Source organism: Brassica oleracea, chromosome C3 (genome assembly GCF_000695525.1).
Source record: "Brassica oleracea var. oleracea cultivar TO1000 chromosome C3, BOL, whole genome shotgun sequence".
Lineage (NCBI taxonomy): Eukaryota > Viridiplantae > Streptophyta > Magnoliopsida > Brassicales > Brassicaceae > Brassica > Brassica oleracea.
In genome coordinates, this window is record NC_027750.1 from 22,043,320 (window position 1) to 22,058,282 (window position 14,963).

Here is a 14,963-nt window from a genome sequence, read left to right on the forward strand (position 1 = left end):
TATCTTAATTATCAAAAATTGTATATAAATATTTTCACTAATTTTGTAATTAGTAATGAAATTAATGTTATTATATATTAATATATATTAGTGTATATATATATATATACTCAGTTATCTTTTATAAAATGAAAAAAATTATATCAAATTTTACTATTTTATAGTTATATCTATCATTTTAAAATAAAAAATTGTAATTAACTAAATAAGATAAATTATTTTAAACTGATAAATTAATATATTTTATTTTCACAAACATTAAAAATTTATGCTACAAATATAATATGTTGGTAGAATGGGTTAACATTAGTAAATTAGATAACTCATGTATAAAATTAACTTATCTTAAACTTATATATATATATATATATATATATAGTTATTATCTTAAATGAATAAACATAAAAAATATTGATAAAAGAAATCTAGCGACTTGAATTACGGATCAGGATCATAATAATTGAATAAAAAATAATTTTACAATATATAAAATAAAAAATACCAAATATATGTGATAATTTGAAATAATCAATTAACTTACAGCAAGAAAACTATCAAATTATTATATTTAAAATAATTATATATAAACATTTAAATATATAAATAACTTTAAAAATATATTCTAATTATGTAAAATATATATAAACATGAAAATTAATACTCGCACGGTTGTGCGGATCCAAATCTAGTTTTCTTATTAAAACTTCCAAGATATTACATAGTTCCTTTGTTCTTGTGTAGCTTATTTAGCCATTACATCAACATTCCTAGTTAAAGCTCTAGGTACATAATGAAAAGTAAAGCTAAATTGCTTGGCCATTGCCACAATGTCTCGTATCAGAGAGGATGCCTCTGTGTTACGGACTTTGAAAATGGTTTGTTCAGTCATTTGTTGATGTAACTCATCTCTAAGTTGCTTACAATCAGTCATAAAAACGACATGCTTGTATCTCAGCTTCCATACTTCTTGAACCGCCATAAGAAGGGAGCATGCTTCAGCTTCAAATGGAGAGTTTGTGGGCTTGATTGAAGAAGAGGCATGAAGCTTATGGACGCCTTCTTTACTGTATAAGACCCATCCAATCCCTCCTACCTCTTTTTCATGAACCCAAGAGATGTCTACAAAACAGTACATAGAAGCTGAGCTAGGGAGTACCTCTTGAATGGTTGTATCTTTCGAGATCATCTCCCAATCCAATTGAGTATATTGGTTTGCAAGTTGGAGCGCCTCCCTCCATTGTTGACAATCACGCAGTGCTCCATGTATGACCTGTAAAATATGCTGTCTATTTTGCTGAAAGATCAAGTCATTCCTCATTTTCCAAATTCTCCTACCCATAAAAAAACTCAATATCTCCTCCTTGTTTTCTTTCACACCTTTTATGATACTATTTAGGTTTTGAAGAAGGGAGGTTGAATCCTCATTGGGTACCTTATTTCTTTAGAAACTCTACAGTGGAACATCGTATGATTAAGAGTTTCTTTTTCCTGGCCACATACTTGGCACCAATCGTCTGTTTTTATGCCCCTCTTCTTTAGATTGTCTGCAACAGGTAAGCAGTTATGAGCAATTCTCCACCAAAAGGTCTTTACTTTTGGAGGAAGATTTAATTTCCACATCGCTGAGCAGATTTTTTTAACTTAATCAGGCGTTTATGCTGCAATAGAAATATAGAATCTTGTTGACCTTCCTGGGTTGTGATTTGCCTTTGTAAGTGATACCCAGATTTAACACTGTAATGACCATCTTTTGTGTACGACCAAATAATGATGTCAGGCTTATGGAAGAGGCTAGGTCGTATGCAAAGAATGTTACTTGCATCTTGGTCATTAAACAGATTCCTGATTAGCTGGACGTTCTATTCCGTAGTATTTTCAGTAAAGAGCTCACATACACGGAGTTGAGGACACTGAATCGATGTTGTACTAGTGGCACTTGTAGCAGGCTTTGAGCCTAATAATTGATCCTTCCAGACACTAATATCATTTCCATTTCCTACTATTCATTTAACCCCTTTTCTAAGTAGATCTTGTGTCTGTATAATGATGCGCCACCAATAGCTGGACGTGGAGTAACTCCTAGCCTCTAAAAAATCTGTATGACGATAATACTTAGCCTTATAGACTCTAGCAAGTAGTGACTGAGGGTGTTTTAGCAGACGTCATCCTTGTTTAGCTAGTAGTGCCATGTTGAGTCCTCCAAATCTCTTATCCCTAGTCCTCCATCTTTTTTTTGATCTTGTGATTTTCCTCCAGCTTACCCATGCAATCTTGTTCTTATCTTTAACAGAGGACCACCAGAACCTTCTCATATAAGTTGTAATCTCTCTGATTAGCCCTTTTGGGAGCATGTAACAAGACATTGCATAAGTGGGTAATGCAGTAATTGCCGATTTCAACAGCACTTCTTTGCCTGCTTGAGAGAGAAAATTATTGTACCAGCTATCCATTCTATTCTTAATTCTCTGTCTAATGTATTCAAAAGCATCTTTCTTCTTCTTACCAATTTTTTCAGGCAGTCCTAAATATCTCCCAAAACCTCCTAACTTGGTAATTCCTATAGTTTCCATCAGAATATTTTGATCAGTTTGAGGAATACTTTTGGAAAAGGTGATGGCAGATTTGACATAGTTGACTGCTTGCCCATATGCTTTTTGATACATGGCAAGAACTTCTTTTAATGCTCTACATTCCTCCACTGTTGCTCTGCAAAAGACTAGAGAATCATCTGCAAAAAATAGGTGTGAGATAGTTGGTCCTCCTCGTGAAGCTTTGTATCCATGGAGCTATTGATTTTGAATCGCTCTTTTGATCAACTGAGACAATCCTTCAGTACATATAATGTATAAGTAGGGAGAGATGGGGTCTCCTTGTCGGATTCCTCTGTGGTTGAATTGAATCTGTAGGGTCTCCATTGAACAGTACTGAATAAGTAACAGAGGATATACATGTTTGTATCCATCTGCACCAAGTATCACTAAAGCCCAACTGTCTCATTACTGAATCAAGAAACTTCCACTCAACCTTATCAAACGCTTTAAATATGTCTAATTTAATTGCCATGAATTTGTTTTTTAGGTTCTTGGTATGTAAAAAATGCATCAGTTCATGAGCAATTAAGACATTATTTGTGATTAAACGCCCTGGTATAAAAGCTGTTTGATTTTCTGAAATAATTCTATCTAACCAGGGTTTGAATCTCTCAGCTAGAACTTTAGTAATTATCTTGTAAGCAACATTTGAGAGACTAATTGGTCTATAGTCTTTTAGTGTGGAAGGGGAATCAGTATTAGGGATGAGGCAAATATGGGTATGGTTTATCTTGGAGTCTAAATAATTCTGTTGAAAGAAGAGTTTAACATGAGAGAACACACCTTGCTTAATGACATCCCAATGATGTCTGAAGAAGCCTGCGTTCATGCCGTTATCCTTGATTGATTTATTATTATTTTTTTTTGAAAATAATTTTCTGCTGTCAGTTCCCCTAGAAAATAATTTGAAAATAAGTACGAGAGTACGCGAGGGAAGTTTTAGGAGATCATTACAGTGAATCAACTTTGGGTTTTCATGTTTTTAGTTTTTACGTTTACTATTAATACATTCATATACAATACATATTGTCTCCAGTTCGACAAAAAAAAATAACAGGAACATGAGATTTTGCAACGACTAGATACGATCAACGAAAATACAAAGAGCAGAATGATAAACTCCATTTTAAACTGACAACTGAGAGAATCCATGACCACGGACGAGTAACGAAGTTCGAACTTGGCAATCCCCACAATATATAAGTAAAACATATGAACCAATTAGAAGAGACAGAGAGAAGAACAAGGGTATTTTTATAATAAAAAGCTTATTCCTCAAACTCATGCATGTGATCAAGAAGATAGTTTGCAGCCAACTCTTCGTTCTTGTTGCACGCAAAGAACACTTCCAACACCAATGCTCTCTCAAATCCCATCGCTTCCAGCTGCAGTTTTTGTTTTGTTTTATCAAGGTAATGTTACAGTAAGAGGGTGAAGAAAGAGAGAGGAAAGAAACGAAACATACCCTTTCAATTGCATCCCGTTCCTCAGGTGTGACCTGAATCGCCTGTGGCTGTGGCATTCCTTCGCCGAAGAGGTTGGCGCTGAATAATCCAATGCACAAATTAACCAAGAAAAGAATCATTGTTTAAGTAGTTGAAAACCTTCCCAGGGTTTCGTTTTTTATATGTATGTTACACATGAATCACAACCGTAAGAGAACAAGGATTATGCATACCCTTCTGCCCCTCCTTCAACGGGTTCATTGATCAAACGTAAGAAATCAGCTTGATGTTCTTGAATCAACCGCATCAAGTTTGGGTTTTGCTTTCCCAGTTCCTGAAGCATAGGCTGCAGATAACACATGGACAACATTATTATTCATTTGTAAAGCTATCAAATGACTGAACAATTATTGCAGTTCTTCTGTGAATTGGATAGACATACCTGCAAAACTTGAGGGTTTGCTTGCACCATTGCACGCAGAGCTTGGAACTGATACACACCAGAATAAACAACAATAAACAAGTCGCACATTGATAGTCTTATATGCTCTTTTTGTAAGCAAGTAGAAAAAAACAGCTTATACCTGTTGGCTGTTGCGCAGGAAGTCAAGTGTTCCACCACCAGGGTTTGCCCCAACATTTGGCAACCCCTGCCAAAGATAAACGTACATTTAGTACAACATACCCAATGATTATCAAAAGTTAAAAATGAAACAAAGTATGCTTTTGATCTCCAAATTTATTACCTGTGGGAAGAGATCTAACGGATTTGCATTAGGACCAGTAGCAGGTGCCGCTGCAGGTTGCTGAGCCTGTGCTGGGGGATTTGCTGGCTGCCCACCACTTGCTGGAGCACGAGCAACTGGTGGAACTTCAGCTTGCTCGGGGATCCCCTAATGCATAAACACAAGTGTTTAAAATATATAAATTATTATCTCGCTTTAGTGTCACTAAAAACAACAGCCTAGTGACCAAGATCATAGGACTCAGCATCTACACCAAACTCAGAAGAAGAAAAAACAAAACTGAACTCACAGAGTAAAGATACTCCACAGCTCTTTCAGGGTTGTTAAATGCAGCACGGAGTGCACGGACGACAGTGTCCCGATCCCAGGCTCCTCCACCCATGTCCAGAATCTGCAGAATGGTACTCTCTAAATTACTTCCAGCGGCCAAGTTCGATGCTGCTTGTCCGTACACATCACCCTGAGACCTATACTAACCAAAACAAAATAAGAATAGGCCAATATCTGAACTAAGCAGAACATTCCAAGGACTACATATATATATATATATATATATAGTAAATATGCTAACCCTGCAGGAGTTGATTCGGGTGCAAGAGTGCTTTCTGGTGGAGTAGTAGAAACAGATTCAGGTGCAGGTGCAGGTGCAGGTGCAGGTGCAGTTTCAGTGGCAGCTACAGGCGCCGGTGCAGTTGCAGCTGGTCTGCACAGATTTAGGAAGATTGGGGGCAGAAAATCGCAATTAGTATAGAATAGACACATATTTTCAAATATATTTTAGAAAATTCCCGAGTACAAAATACTCACATTGCTACAGAAGCTGGAGGCTGTGTTGATGAGGTAGGCATCGACTTAGCCTAAACCAATTGTAAAGTTAGATCATCCAACAAACAAGTTGCATGAAGATGCTATAACACCAGAACCAACTAACCTGCACTGTAGGACCAGAAGATGCACTAGACGATCCAGATGAGGAAGGTTTACTCTGCACGTTTAGCCCCCAGAGAGCATAAGTCAAAATTAGGCAATCAAAGAGCTAAAATAGCACAACTTGTTTCCTAAGATCCGAAGCTCACCTTGGCCATCATAATGACAATGAAACTGTTCTCAGCGACCTTGTTCTCCTCAATGGTGGTCTCATCTTTAAGCACTCTCCCTTGGTGAATAAGCATGAGTTTCGCAGCAGGATACACGTCTGCTCCCTGCACAGTCTCTATGTTCTTCTTCACATCAGCAACCTGAATTTAAAATATTCAAGAAAATAGTCAAGAACATGGACCTTGACCACAAAACTTTATGCAATTACATCTACAACCAATTAGCTAGCAACCTAATAAATGAGAATCAAATATGCATCCACTACAACCAGATAAAAATTAAAAACAGCAATCATAGTGACGATGCCTAACAAGTTCCAATTAAACAAGCTATAATCAGCTCAGCAAGTAACTATATAGTATACACCAAAATTGTAGGGATCCAAATTATATCAATTATCTCTAGCCGTCTCTAAATCAAAGAGTCAAATACTAAACCGGATCGAAAATCGCATCGGATTACCGAACTAAATCAAAGACTTTTTCTCATACCGAATCCTCCGGTTTTACTTCGATCTCGAAGTGAGTCCCCTTGAGAGTTTTCACAAATATCTTCATCTCCGGAAAAAAAATATCTTACTAGTGACCGATCCTCAGCTCAGATCGATCGCAGCCGGCAATCGCAATAACTTGGGGAGAAGGCGAGTAGGTAAAGATGATGATGCACACGAAATCTGGCCCCTACCTTTGGTGGTTCCCTCGATATCTCCACTACTGGATTGTGGCCCAAGAAGCACATGTCTTGGTACTTTCCACTCTGCCACGTCATACGTCATTAGGCCAGTTAAAATATGCCACGTCATGTTGACAGCTTCCGGATTACAGCTGTTAATAGATAGGCCCGACAATAGGCCCATAGTGCTTTTACTGCTTAGAAGATAGGCCTAAGCCCAGAATACTTTCTAAATGGGTAGGCCATTTTCGTCTTTTCCATTGTTTTTGCTATGGTTTGGTAATGGAAAAAGATAAAATAAGACAGAACAGTAATAATCACCTTACCCAGTTTTAAATTTATGGGTCTGACTGGTGACCATTCGGGAAACAAGAGGAACAAACAGAAAATGAATATACGGAAAAAAAAATAGCAGGAATGAAAAGGAATGGTTGTTCCTTCTCAAATTTAACAAGGAATAATTTTATCCTTTAATTCTCTACAAAAACAGGAACGAGAGGGAATGAGAAGGAATTATTATTCCTTGCGAATGGTGATTTTTTATAGGAACGTTAGGGAATGCATTATTTCCAATCATTCCCCGGTCACCATTCATACCCTATATCTCTGTAAAGAAGTTTGTACATGCACTAATTTTTTATCCCCAGGGGGAGTACAAACAAAAAAGGAAATATAGAGAGAAATACAAAAAAGAGTTATCGGCCCAATGGTATCACAGCCGAGCCGAACGAAGCCGACGCGAGGCAAAATTACAAAGGAAAAAAGTTAGAGCTTAAGCTCAGTCTTACACGGGACCTCCTCCTGACACGTGGCGAACGCGCCGATCTTTCTCTTCTTAAGAGGCACCACGTTACACGCATGCGACACCGGCTCGAGCCCTAATGTTAAGTCAAGCTTGATCTGGCCGGAACTCTGCACCGCCTGCGGCGAGAACGTCATGACCTCCGAGATGTTGCTCTCTCCTTCTTGAGCAGCCACGACTTCAGACTGGTGGCTCAACGACGACACGTGGCTAGCCTCTTTTCCCTCAGATTCCGACGGTTTAGCAACGGCCGCGACACGCTTCGCGCGGCGAGGTTTCGGCCGTTTGAGATCGGTTGAGCCAGTAGCTGCTGCCACAGCTGCGGCGGCGGAGCTCTCATCCTTGGATATATGTCGGATGTCGTACATTTTCAGCGGCGGACCTTGGCCGTTGGTCGCCGCATCTGTGGCCATCTCCGTGATCGGCTCACCTTTCATCACCGCCTCCACGGCGGCTTGACAAAGCTGCCAGTTTCCCGACCATAACAAACCAACCGAACCGTAGATCGGATTCACAATCCTCCCACACGCTTCATGCAACAAGGATCGGAAAATCCCTGCAAATTATCACGCAAAGTTCGTTAAACTTAAATGACCTTTCGCCTCTCCACTAAAGATGACTTTAATGGGAAAAAAAACAACTAACCAGGACGAAGGTGATCGGGACCGGCGTTGATGAGGTTCATGAGCCCCGCACGGCCATAGAACTTGGCGAGAAACACCGTTGCGTTTGCTTGCGCTTCAGGCGATTTGATCCAACCCAAACACGGTCGTATACTACAATCATCACTACACCCTTTCCGAAGAACTCTGCATCCATTACAGCTCATCCGCATCTTGTTTTGTCTTCCAGATTCTGTTTTGTAAGATTTCTTGGGAGATAATTGTAATAAAGACTGATTGAGATTCACTAATTATATAAGAAAGATGTTGATTGAGTTTGTTAGAGAATAAGCCCCCGGGTTTTTGGAAGCTCAGAGATGAAACCAAGGTTAATAAGAAGAGAGATGACAAATAAAAAGAAGCTGTTTTGCTAAACACGCCGCGGTTTTTTTTTTCCGGATTCAACGATTTACTCCTTGTGTTTCTTCCCCAAGTTTTGTTTCATGTCCACTCTCAACCCCCACGCGTGTGCCGTACACGTGTTAGAACATTTAATTATGAATTTAAATCAATTATCCAAAATATTTGATATGCAGCGTGGATATTAGATCACGGAGTGCTTTATTTGAGTAAAAAAATAACATATAATTTCGTAAATTATTATATATAATCATATCATTGATTAGTATGTCATTTAGTCTACAAATCTTATTATCCTTTTGAGTTCGTGCCTTTAACGCTCGCGCGTCAGAAAATTTGGTCGAATCGCCACGTTTGAGCCAGATAGGATTTGAGGAAGATGGGACCCACATTGAACTCCTGGTTTTCTGGAAATGAACCTGTTTTCGAATACTGCTTTATTATTGTACGAAAACTAGCGCCAGGTTTCTGGTTTTCGGTTTTCCGGGTTTTGATATTTTCTTCTTTGGGGCTGTGGGCGGATCTCTGTGTCGCCGACGGTTTTGTTCAGAAAAAAAAGGTAATCTTTATTACCTTTAGTTTAATTTAGACTACCAAAATTCAGCTTTGATATGATTTCATTACTTTGAAACTTTGCACATTTGAGGTAGTTGAGAAGTGGATTCTGTAATTGTTATATATCTAAGTGAATAGGTGTAATGTTTCACGTAAACCATTACAATAATTTGTATGAACAGTTGTAACTATAAAAATAAAACATGGTAATAACCATATTAATTAATTGTAATCTTTAGTGATTAATTATTGTAGCTTTTTAGTAACCATTGCAACTCTTTTTTAGTCTTTGCAATTTTTGGTTTAAACATTGCAACCATTCACTTTTTATATAGAAATGTAGGTATTAGCAAATGGATATTGAAAAAATCAGAAACTAATAATTAGTAAGAAAAAGAGAAAAAAAATTCATTGTTCAAAAATATTAGAGACTCTGAAAAAAACACATGTAAACACTAAAACTCTATTTGTTTGTCTTATATCTTAGTATAGAACAAGAGTGAGATTTTGATATTTTATCCTGCAAAGAAATTTCTTATAACCCAATATTTGGAATATGATCAAAATACTTTCTAAGGAAAGTACGGCGATTCATTCATCATCCAAATATATAATTCACAACTTTACAAGTTACAACCCCAAATAATCTAACAATCTTAAAAAGTAGTTTCTTGTGAATTATGGTCAGTGTATCAGTGCAAGAGATGACATCAATGATTGGAAAGTTAGATAAGTTTGAAGAAGTAGATTTTCGGAGATGGCAAAAGCAGATGTATTTTCTCCCACAAATATAAATGTACTGTATGTTCTAAGTATGCATATGCCTACTATATCGGAAGATGCCGAGAACGAGTCTCTTGATGATTGATGAGACAAGGAACCAACAGTAATGTGATTTTCTGAAAATTATTGACAGATGTATATTATAAATGACAGATGTATATTATAAATGAAAATAATCATTTTGTCATCTGAAATTTGCATAAGAAAATAGTTTGAGATCTTGTAGTTATTGAAACATGGTTAGGTCACCAATACATACATATCACATCGTCATGTGTTACAATACAGAGCATTCATATACATGTCGAGCTTTACAAAATGACATTTTACAAAGATTGAGAATCTCTCTGAAAGAAGAAACGTTACTATACAGAAGAGAACTTAGATTTTCATACAGATAAGAAAAAAGAAAGAAAAGAACAAACACTCCAAAGTGTTTTGATATGTTACAGTGAGACTCAGGATAACACATCTTAATCTACCGTATCTATACACAATATTGATCTCAAAGCCTTAACTAAGGATGTTGACTGATCTTTTAACTCTTCTTAATATTCAAAAAACATATAAACATCTGCTTCAAAAAAAGGGATTATGGATTTTATGAATCTCTGCTCCTTCTTCTAAGCCATGGCAGGTATGCTTGAGTTTTGGCGGTCCCTGTTTAAGCAATCGAATCCCTCTACTATAACAGCTGCCGGTTTAATCCCAAACTTCACTCGACCACAACCTCCACCTTTGACACGAGACGGAGATGGAGATGGGAGGAAGGGTGAGATAGGGTTGAGTTTGTTATCTCCAAATCGTGCATCTTGAGCTAAAGGGTTAGATACTCTGCACGGGGGAGACCCGAGGAAAAATGGAGGTGATGAAGCTACACCAGGTAATGTTTCTTCTTCCTACAGAGAAAGAACAAGACAAAAGAATCAAAGTTTAGATACTGAATCCTTTCAGTATCTGACTAAAGATTCAATCTACATAGGCAACTAGTTGACATTAGTTGATTCAGCATGAAAATTAAAACAAGGGAGAGATCCTTCGTAAACCATTCTGTAGAGAAGAAGCAGAACGAGAACAATAATTCAAGCATGTGAAATCTGATGAATCCATTATAAATACAACTTGAAGCAACTATATAGTCTAGTGTTGATGCAATACAAAGAAACACAGATCAACGAAGAATGGTGCAAAGTCAAATAGTTCAAACAAAGGAAGACAAGGGGATTGTTTGATTCAATTCAATACACCAAGTTCAAAGAAGGAGACAAACCTTTCTACGAATGATGTCCAAAAGATCAGCCCCAGCTTTACAATCACTTTACATCAGCTGCTCTGGATTGACTGTTGAAATCCCAAACAAAGTATATATTAAAATCAGCATTTAGTATTGCAAACAAAAAAAAAAAAAAATCAATATGATCTATAAAAAGACAAAAGGAAGAGGCTTTGTGATGGATACCTTGAATGTAATAATCTAAACGGATGAATAACGTTATTAGAGAGAATGACGCGGCGAGGCTTAGGACAAACAAGAGAGATGGGATCAGAGGAGACAGGAACAACAAATCCTCTGGATTCGAAGGCGTTCTGCTGAAGGCTATAATGATTCATTTTCGAACCACTTTTGTCTCAAGCGAAACACAATGGAGATATCAGAACAATCTGAGGGACGGGTATTAAAAAAAAAGGATCATTTCGAAATACAGAGAGAGATTGGGTATAAAACAGGATGTTCAGAAACAGAATACGTTGACCAGGATAAACCAGTTTCTGTATTGAGTGGACTATAAACAGCAAACTTTCGTACGAACAAGATAAGAATTTTAAACGTTTTAAAATTTACAACAAACCCGTTTACGAGAAGATACAAAAACTAACTTTGATCTGTCATTTACGCTATTATTAAAGGAACTTGGAGAAGAAAAGAGAAAGAGGTGGGAAGTACTACTACCTTACGAACTTTTCGACGAAAACGCGGCGATAAGCTTGAGCGAAAAGAAGAGAAACAGAGTGGCTGTCAATTATAAGCACTTTATTATTATATTAAGACGACGATGAGATAAAGGTTTTGTGTCGCGAAACTATGTCGTTTCCGCCAGAAAACTATACAACTTTGTTTGTTCTCGCCGTCGTTATTCCGTAATTTATATAAACTAAAATCATTCGCAAGTTGTTAATTGTGTAAAGAAACCATCAAACATATTTTTTTTTAAATTATTTGTTGGGTTTTGAATGTTCAAAGAGTAATTTGTTACGTCTATTTCCTAAGAATTGTGAGAATATATATTGTAATTGTTTATAATACTGTGGGTCTCTAGTTCTTAATGCTTTTCACGTTTTAAATGCTTACGGTCCTTATACCATGATTAACTAGACTGAGGTTTTTATCGGAAGTTAAGAAACTGTTTCTTAACTTTGCTAAGAACTCCATCCTAAAAACTCCGGGTTAATCATGCTTAGAACATGTTTATTGCAAGCCACTTAGGTTGAAGTTTTTAACGTAACATAAGATACAATTTCTTAATTTTTAACTAAGAGACATCTCTTAAGAGATATAAGAGATGTCTTTTAGCTTTTTTTAGTTAAAAACTAAGAGATCGTATCTTATATTACGCTAAGAACCGAGATCCGCGATAAACATGCTTAGTAATCTCCTAAAGGGTACTTAACTCATTCCATTATCTTCTAAAAGACTTTGACCAATTACTTTGGGCTATTGGGTTAGCTCGAAATATGTATATTTGGCCCATTAGTTATAGAAACCGATCATCGGCCCAGTTAAGGTAATAAGCATCAGCCATGAGAAGATCTAGACCGTCCAAAATAGGGATCTCAAAAGAAACCCTTACTATTTAAACCTCTGCTTCACCAGATTCGCGTCGCCTCTCGAACACGAAGCTCTCTGAAAGCAAAGCCGTAAACCTCTTTTCACCACCTTCCAGTGTTCTTCGTCGTTGCTAACTGGTACGCTTCACTATATTACTATTCTCTGCGAATTCGTGATGGCTGGTTCTGCTTTCTGGAGGCTAATCGTCGTTTCTCTTAATCTAATTGCATACTCTGTTATTGGCTTTTAGTGAGAGCTCTAATCCATGGGTTTGATTAGGGTTACAATTTAATTGATCTGCTTAATGATGTTAGATTTTGTAACCAATTGAGAAATGTAGCTCATTCTTTTGCGTTGAAGCTATCAAAATGTTGATTGGGTTATTTGTTTCTGTGTTTATGATGTTGTAGAATCTGCAAAGATGTTCTCTGCTCAGAACAAGATCCACAAGGACAAGGGTGTGGCACCAACAGACTTCGAACAGCAAGTTGCTCAGGTTATCTCTTCTTTCTTAAACCTTGTGAATGTGTTTTGTTTTTTTTTTCTTGCTTATTTATTTACTTTTAATTGCAGGCTTTCTTTGACTTGGAGAACACCAACCAGGAGCTGAAAAGCGACTTGAAAGATCTCTACATTAACCAAGCTGTGTAAGTTTTCATTTAAAGAGGCTTTAAATATTTTAACTTTGTCTTAAATTTTGATTTTTTTTTTTCTATTTTGTGCAGTCAGATGGATATCTCTGGAGGCCGCAAGGCTATTGTGATCTACGTTCCATTCAGACTGAGGAAAGCCTTCCGCAAGATCCATCCTCGTCTCGTCAGAGAGCTCGAGAAGAAGTTTAGTGGGAAAGACGTTGTCTTCGTTGCCACCAGAAGAATCATGCGTCCCCCTAAGAAGGGCTCTGCTGTTCAGAGACCACGCAACAGGACTCTCACTTCCGTCCACGAAGCCATGCTTGAGGATGTCGCTTACCCTGCTGAGATTGTTGGGAAGCGTACCAGATACCGTGTTGATGGCACCAAGATCATGAAGGTAAAAAAAAAAAGCTTTTAACACATTTTGCTTGGTGTCTTTCATTGTCTGTTAAGCTCTTAGTTTAACATGTTTTAATTTTTGGCAGGTGTTTTTGGAGCCTAAGGAGAGGAACAACACGGAGTACAAGCTTGAGACGATGGTTGGTGTTTACAGGAAGCTTACAGGGAGAGATGTTGTTTTCGAGTACCCTACCATAGAAGGTTGAAGAGATGAATGTTTGATTCTTTTTTTGTCGGATAGAGAGCTTTTTTTTATTCTGTTTTTGAGTAAAAACTCTTTGCAAAAGATTTTCTTGTTTAAGTTGTTGCATCTCAGTCTTCCTCAAAACTTGTGTTTAAACAATAGCTTTCTTCTGTTTCTCCAAATGATATCACTGTTTAAAAAATATATATCTCAAAAAAATTCTCATTGAATATAATTTCTTGGCAAAAGGTTGACATAGTTTGATTTTTTTTTTTTTTTTTGACAAACTGACAGTTTGATTTAACCATACATTAACAGAGCAAGAACTTTTGTGTTGTTCAGCTGAAAAGGATACAAAAATCTATTATTCATTCCTGCTCTGTACAGCTTTAACTCAGATGAAAGCCGTGTTCGTTTCTCGTGTTCGTTTCTTAGCCGCAAGACGCAGCGGCAACGACCAAAAATTAAACCGGAATCACGTCAACACACAACACCCATGACCGCAGCGGCGATTAACAACACGCAACACCGATGACGCAGGGGCAGTAGAAGGGACGCTGAAAATTTTAGCGGCACCGGCGTCAAGTTTTTTGTGTCTCCGGAAATCGTTGGCGGTTACTTTAGCTTCAGATTCTATTATTTTGATCATCACCACCGTGCTTTTTCTTGCCGCAGCGGGAGCGTCTTGCGTTTAACAAACGAACACGGCTGAAGACATTAAATAGATCTCAGTATCTACAGGCACAAAACATGACATCTCAGACATTATAATTTCAGGAAAGCCCTGAAACTCAGAAATGAAAACTCAGTAACTACAGCAAGTGAGGCCAGTTTGTACTACGTTGTCTGAAGTATGCATGAGGCTTATACCTTGGTGCAAACGAGCCCCATGCATACTTAGAAATGATCTCTCCATTTGCTGGTAAGAATGACAAAGGTTTAGAAGAGATCGCGTGCTTTGCCGACGGATTTAACGTCCGTTGTTTTGTTTGTGGGCCGATTCCTAGCTGTCCACGTCGACTGTCACGATGACTCGCTGCTCTCCAGGTCTCGAATGCTTTTGCACTAGACTAGTTTGGGCTTTATATTATTAGCCCATGGGTCCTAGTCTTTTTGAGTGGTTCTGACAGCGCGTGACTCTTTTTTGTTCCACGTGCGGGGACTTCGTGTGTCTGGACTCCGTCGGGAATTAAATGAACTCCTA

General features: G+C 37.6%; 4 protein-coding genes across 4 annotated transcripts; 1 reads left to right on the forward strand and 3 right to left on the reverse strand.

Annotated features, from left to right (window-relative positions):
* Positions 1-3,640: 3,640 nt before the first annotated feature.
* On the reverse strand, positions 3,641-6,595 carry LOC106336293 (ubiquitin receptor RAD23c). Its single transcript, XM_013775081.1, has 12 exons — positions 6,372-6,595; positions 5,859-6,020; positions 5,714-5,767; positions 5,590-5,639; positions 5,354-5,485; positions 5,072-5,249; positions 4,783-4,929; positions 4,621-4,686; positions 4,479-4,526; positions 4,270-4,382; positions 4,057-4,135; positions 3,641-3,976 (listed from the first exon to the last, which is right to left on the reverse strand). The coding sequence occupies exons 1-12, from the start codon at positions 6,435-6,437 to the stop codon at positions 3,860-3,862; spliced, it is 1,212 nt and encodes a 403-aa protein (XP_013630535.1). The 5' UTR covers positions 6,438-6,595; the 3' UTR covers positions 3,641-3,859.
* A 559-nt stretch (positions 6,596-7,154) lies between these two features.
* LOC106329368 (LOB domain-containing protein 41) lies at positions 7,155-8,382 on the reverse strand. The gene is made up of 2 exons (XM_013768011.1): positions 8,000-8,382; positions 7,155-7,910 (listed from the first exon to the last, which is right to left on the reverse strand). The coding sequence occupies exons 1-2, from the start codon at positions 8,187-8,189 to the stop codon at positions 7,318-7,320; spliced, it is 783 nt and encodes a 260-aa protein (XP_013623465.1). The 5' UTR covers positions 8,190-8,382; the 3' UTR covers positions 7,155-7,317.
* A 1,705-nt stretch (positions 8,383-10,087) lies between these two features.
* Positions 10,088-11,325, reverse strand: LOC106330112. The gene is made up of 3 exons (XM_013768660.1): positions 11,174-11,325; positions 10,985-11,030; positions 10,088-10,613 (listed from the first exon to the last, which is right to left on the reverse strand). Exons 1-3 carry the CDS (start codon positions 11,323-11,325, stop codon positions 10,338-10,340), a joined length of 474 nt encoding a protein of 157 aa, XP_013624114.1. The 3' UTR covers positions 10,088-10,337.
* Positions 11,326-12,567: 1,242 nt separating this feature from the next.
* Positions 12,568-13,961, forward strand: LOC106331577 (40S ribosomal protein S7). The gene is made up of 5 exons (XM_013769962.1): positions 12,568-12,678; positions 12,952-13,037; positions 13,115-13,188; positions 13,267-13,573; positions 13,662-13,961. Exons 2-5 carry the CDS (start codon positions 12,963-12,965, stop codon positions 13,779-13,781), a joined length of 576 nt encoding a protein of 191 aa, XP_013625416.1. The 5' UTR covers positions 12,568-12,678; positions 12,952-12,962; the 3' UTR covers positions 13,782-13,961.
* The last annotated feature ends 1,002 nt before the right edge of the window (positions 13,962-14,963 follow it).

Excerpts from the sequence above, each read along its gene's own strand:
- LOC106331577 (XM_013769962.1), top strand. The coding sequence starts at position 12,963 with ATGTTCTCTGCTCAGAACAAGATCCACAAGGACAAGGGTGTGGCACCA. Across the intron at positions 13,038-13,114 it reads TCGAACAGCAAGTTGCTCAG|GCTTTCTTTGACTTGGAGAA; the intron begins GTTATCTCTTCT and ends TTTTAATTGCAG. Across the intron at positions 13,574-13,661 it reads ATGGCACCAAGATCATGAAG|GTGTTTTTGGAGCCTAAGGA; the intron begins GTAAAAAAAAAA and ends AATTTTTGGCAG.
- LOC106336293 (XM_013775081.1), bottom strand. The coding sequence starts at position 6,437 with ATGAAGATATTTGTGAAAACTCTCAAGGGGACTCACTTCGAGATCGAA. Across the intron at positions 5,640-5,713 it reads CTTCTGGTCCTACAGTGCAG|GCTAAGTCGATGCCTACCTC; the intron begins GTTAGTTGGTTC and ends CAATTGGTTTAG. Across the intron at positions 5,250-5,353 it reads CCCGAATCAACTCCTGCAGG|GTCTCAGGGTGATGTGTACG; the intron begins GTTAGCATATTT and ends TGGTTAGTATAG.
- LOC106330112 (XM_013768660.1), bottom strand. The coding sequence starts at position 11,325 with ATGAATCATTATAGCCTTCAGCAGAACGCCTTCGAATCCAGAGGATTT. Across the intron at positions 11,031-11,173 it reads TTTAGATTATTACATTCAAG|TGATTGTAAAGCTGGGGCTG; the intron begins GTATCCATCACA and ends GCTGATGTAAAG. Across the intron at positions 10,614-10,984 it reads TGGACATCATTCGTAGAAAG|GAAGAAGAAACATTACCTGG; the intron begins GTTTGTCTCCTT and ends CTTTCTCTGTAG.
- LOC106329368 (XM_013768011.1), bottom strand. The coding sequence starts at position 8,189 with ATGCGGATGAGCTGTAATGGATGCAGAGTTCTTCGGAAAGGGTGTAGT. Across the intron at positions 7,911-7,999 it reads TCCCGATCACCTTCGTCCTG|GGATTTTCCGATCCTTGTTG; the intron begins GTTAGTTGTTTT and ends GATAATTTGCAG.